The 4,315-nt window shown below is 57.1% G+C and overlaps 1 protein-coding gene across 1 annotated transcript; it reads right to left on the reverse strand.

Moving 5' to 3' along the window:
* Window positions 1-371: 371 nt before the first annotated feature.
* FZD2 (frizzled class receptor 2) lies at window positions 372-2,420 on the reverse strand. Its single transcript, XM_055579875.1, has one exon. The coding sequence runs from the start codon at window positions 2,197-2,199 to the stop codon at window positions 502-504; it is 1,698 nt and encodes a 565-aa protein (XP_055435850.1). The 5' UTR covers window positions 2,200-2,420; the 3' UTR covers window positions 372-501.
* Between the last annotated feature and the right edge of the window lie 1,895 nt (window positions 2,421-4,315).

Consider the following 4,315-nt stretch of genomic DNA (forward strand, 5'->3'; position numbering starts at 1 on the left):
GGAAATCAAAATAAATCCAAGTCTTGTTCAAAACTATCCAACAGCTTCCATAGGCCCAGCGTCAGTGAGAAAGCTCACAAATTTGGCTTGAGAAGTTGAATGTGCCAACTCCTCAGAGCCAACACCTCTTCCAGCAGGCCCGGCCCTGTCAAACCAGGGATGGTGTTTGAAAGGGCCCTGAAGAAAGGAGAGAACCCCTCAGACCCCCCACCCCCTACTCCTCAGGCCCTGGCGCCCTCGCCCTCCCCCCCTTTTTTTCTTTTAAATACAAAATATATAATTAAATTTACAAAGACTATTTACAGTTTTAATTACAAACCTGGTGGGGCTGTTGGGCAGAGTTTTCTTTAAAAAGCGACCTAAAAAAGAAATGGTTTCGATTGTTCTTTATTTAAAAAAATAAAATAAGGAGTCTGTAGGAGCGCCCGCCCCACCCCCTCCCCGCGGGCGGTGAGCGCGCGGTGCGGGCCCGGCCGGGGACGCGGCGCACAAGCGCCGGGCTCACACGGTGGTCTCGCCGTGCCGGCTGTTGGTGAGACGGGTGTAGAACTTCCTCCACGAGTGCAGCGTCTTGCCGGACCAGATCCAGAAGCCCGACGTGATGCCCACGATGAGCGTCATGAGGTATTTGATCATGTAGACGGTGAAGTCGGGAGACATGCGCGGCGTGTAGTGCGCCGGGCACGGGATGGCCAGGCTCTTGCAGTGCTGGCTCACCCACGAGCGCTCCCAGTGCTCTCGGAAGGCCTGCTCGTAGAAGTAGCAGGCGATGACGATGGTGGCTGGCACCGTGTAGAGCACCGAGAAGACGCCGATGCGCACCATCAGCCGCTCCAGCTTCTCCGTCTTGGTACCGTCGTGTTTCATGATGGTACGGATGCGGAAGAGGGACACGAAGCCGGCCAGGAGGAAGGACGTGCCTATGAACAGGTACACGAAGAGCGGCGCCAGCACGAAGCCCCGCAACGGGTCCAGGCTATTGAGGCCCACGAAGCACACGCCGCTCAGCAGGTCGCCGTCGATCTGGCCCATAGCCAGGATCGTGATGGTCTTGACGGCGGGCACGGCCCACGCGGCCAGGTGAAAGTACTGCGAGTTGGCCTCGATGGCCTCGTGGCCCCACTTCATGCCAGCCGCCAGGAACCAGGTGAGCGACAAGATGACCCACCAGATGGAACTGGCCATGCTGAAGAAGTAGAGCATCATGAAGAGGATGGTGCAGCCCTCCTTCTTGGTGCCCTGCACCACCGTGCGGTAGCCGTCCTCGGAGAAGCGCTCGTTACACACCACGCGCTCCTGGAGCACGAAACCCGCGATGTAGGCCACCGACACCATAGTGTAGCAGCCGGACAGAAAGATGATGGGCCGCTCGGGGTAGCGGAAGCGCTGCATGTCCACCAGGTACGTGGTGACGGTGAAGAAGGTGGAGGCGCAGCACAGCACGGACCAGGTGAGGATCCAGAGGCGCGCAAAGCGCGTCTCCTCCTGTGAGAAGAACATGGAGCCATCCGGCCGCGCCGGCTCACAGGGAGCCGCGCAGTCGCGCTCGCCCAGGAACTTGTAGCTGAGATAGGACGGCACCTTGAGGACGCGCGGACAGTGGAACGGGTGCTCCAGCGTGGCATAGCGCGGGGGCGAGCCGCCGCCACCCGGGCCGCCCGGGGTGCCCCCCGCACCCGGCTGCAGGCCGGGCGGCGGCGCGGTGGTAAGAAGCGCTGGCGCGCCGTCCTCCGAGTGGTTCTGGCCCACGCAGATCTGCTCCGCGCCGTGGCGAGGGAAGTGCTCGCAGCGCAGGCGCTCCGGCCACTGGAAACCGAACTTGTTCATGAGCGCCTCGCAGCCCTGGCGCGCGCGCTCGCAGATGGAGCGGCACGGCGGTATGGCCTGCTCCAGCACGGTGCACACGGGTGCGTACATCGAGCACAGGAAGAAGCGCAGTTCGGGCGAGCACTGCACCTTTACCAACGGGTAGAACTGGTGCACCTCCAGTCCGGCGTCCTCTTGGTTCGTGTGGCCCAGAAGGTTGGGCATGATGGTCTGGTTGTAGGCGATGTCCGTGCACAACGGGATGGAGATGGGCTGGCAGAAGCCGTGGTCCGGGATGGATATGCCCTTCTCTCCGTGGAATTGGGCCGGCCCGGCGGCGGGCAGTAGCAGCAGCGGCAGCAACAGGCGGGGCAGGGCGCTGCGGGGCCGCATGCTGGCCGCCGCCCCCCACTCGGCTCCCGGGCGCCCCCCCGCCCCCGCCCCCAGCCCGGAGACCGCGCGCCTTCCCCGCCGCCTCCTCGCCGCGACCGCCGCCTCCCGCTCCTCTTTGCAAACTTTGCTCGCGGCTGCCGAGTTGGGGAGGCCGGGCGGGGGAGGGGGGCGGCGCGCCTGCCCGCTAGCTCGCCGAGGTCGGACTGAGCCGCTGGAGACACCGCGCGCGGCTTGCCCTCTCTCCTCCTCTTCCTCCTCCTCTCGCCTCTCCCCTCCCTTCTCCGCCCAGCGACTCCTTTGTGCCTTCCTCCAGCCCTCACCTCGGCCTCTCCGATCCCAATTAGTCGGTTTCAAGGGGGCCCCCGCCGGCGGCCCCGCCCTCTCCTCAGCCCCCCAAAAAAGGGATCCTTGAAACCGCCCCGTCGAGCTCTAAGCACCATCCCAAAATGTTCTCTCGGCCAATGAGATTTAAACCCGAGGACCAGCCCCGAGGGCTGGATTGGTCAACCACAACATAATGAGATCAGAAACCAGATGCCAACAAAACTTTCCCCCCCTCCTTTTGCTTTTTAAAGAGACAAGCTATTATTATATTAAGGGCTTTTTGCCCAACACGGGATTTCTCTGGAGTCTCGGCGGCGAGATTCGGAGACACACGTTCCTCAGAACTGCGGAGGCCCGCGTCACTCAGCCCTGGATCACTCTTCTTCCCGGGGCCACGGAGCTCTAGGGGTAGAGCCTCTTTAAATCCGTGCCTCCGCGCCTGCTCCTCGAACCCCACTTATTTCAGTCCAATTTTTCAGAACAAGTAAAAAAAAAAAATCTCAAATTTGAAAAAAAATATTGTTTAAGGGAGAGTTTTTTTTTTTTAATTAAGCTAACAGTTTACAAAGACGCTTCTCTCAGCCCATTTTCATGGCATCCAGACAAAAGTTTCACGTCGCCCTATATGTAGACCTCTAGGAGTTTGCCTCGCTTCTCCCTCTACATGCACTCTTAAATAACCCTCTGAAAAATGAGAGCTTGTCTCTTTAAGAGGCTCTTAAAGGGGCCTGGACTCCGGGGCGTAATTGCCCCGTAGCGAGCACAAAGGAGCCCATTATGGTTCTTTGTGTTCGGTGGCACCTCAAAGTGAGAAAACTCAGGAACTCGGAGGCCCTGAGCCGGAGGGTTGGGGCGGGGGTGGGAGGGAGTGAGATGAAGGAGAATGGCCTAGAGCTGCGGCTTCTCCCTCCCCTTTCTTCCGAGGCAAATCTTAATTATGCAAAGTAAAGTTTAGTTGCCATAACGAGGAGGTCTTAATCGGAGGTTAATGGTGGGGGGTGGGGGATGACGAGCAGTTTTCAGGGAAGAGATGGCTCTTTTAGGCCGTTTGGGGGAATTTTCCTCCTCTCTCTCCACCTCTGCCTCCGCCCCCTAAAAGCTTCCAGATATGGTCTCCTGGGAGAGAGGGGAGTTTTACCCAAATCTTAAGTGATTCCACACCAGAAAGGGGTGGTGTGTGTGGCGAGGAAGGAGGCTGGGGGTTGTGGTGGTTGAATTGCGCCCCCCCCCCCCTGCAACACACACACACACACACACACACACACACCACACACACACTTCTCTCACCTGACTAGGGGGTGGAAGGCAGTGGCCAGCAGGGTTCCGGTTGGTTTAGAAAGGTTTTCTTCTTTTTTCTTCATTCTTGGATTTTAAGTTTGGTGGGGAGGGAGTTCTGGGGCGGAGAGGGGGAATTTGCATGTAAATCTCCTGGGCCTGGTGTTGGATGATGGATCAATTATTTCTATTGTTTCTCAGTTAGGGGAGGGAGGTACTTAAAAAGAGGAAAGAAACTTGAGTTTAGAAAATCTCCTTCTCTTCTCTATATGGTCCAAATCCTCCCAGCCTGGCGAGTTGTTTCCTAATTCAATCTAGAAAAGGATTGCTTTAAAAACAAGACAAAAAACCAAACAACAACAAAAAGAAACCTAAAAGGAAAAAAAAAAGGAGAAATTAGGAAAAAGGAAAGAAAATTCTCAGTCATAGATACAAACAATGGATCCAGGTTTGATAGGATTCAATTTTTTTCCCCTCCTTGGTTGAATGAAGTACGGATTTTCAGGTTCTTTACAAC

This window comes from Bubalus kerabau, chromosome 4, assembly GCF_029407905.1.
Source record: "Bubalus kerabau isolate K-KA32 ecotype Philippines breed swamp buffalo chromosome 4, PCC_UOA_SB_1v2, whole genome shotgun sequence".
Lineage (NCBI taxonomy): Eukaryota > Metazoa > Chordata > Mammalia > Artiodactyla > Bovidae > Bubalus > Bubalus kerabau.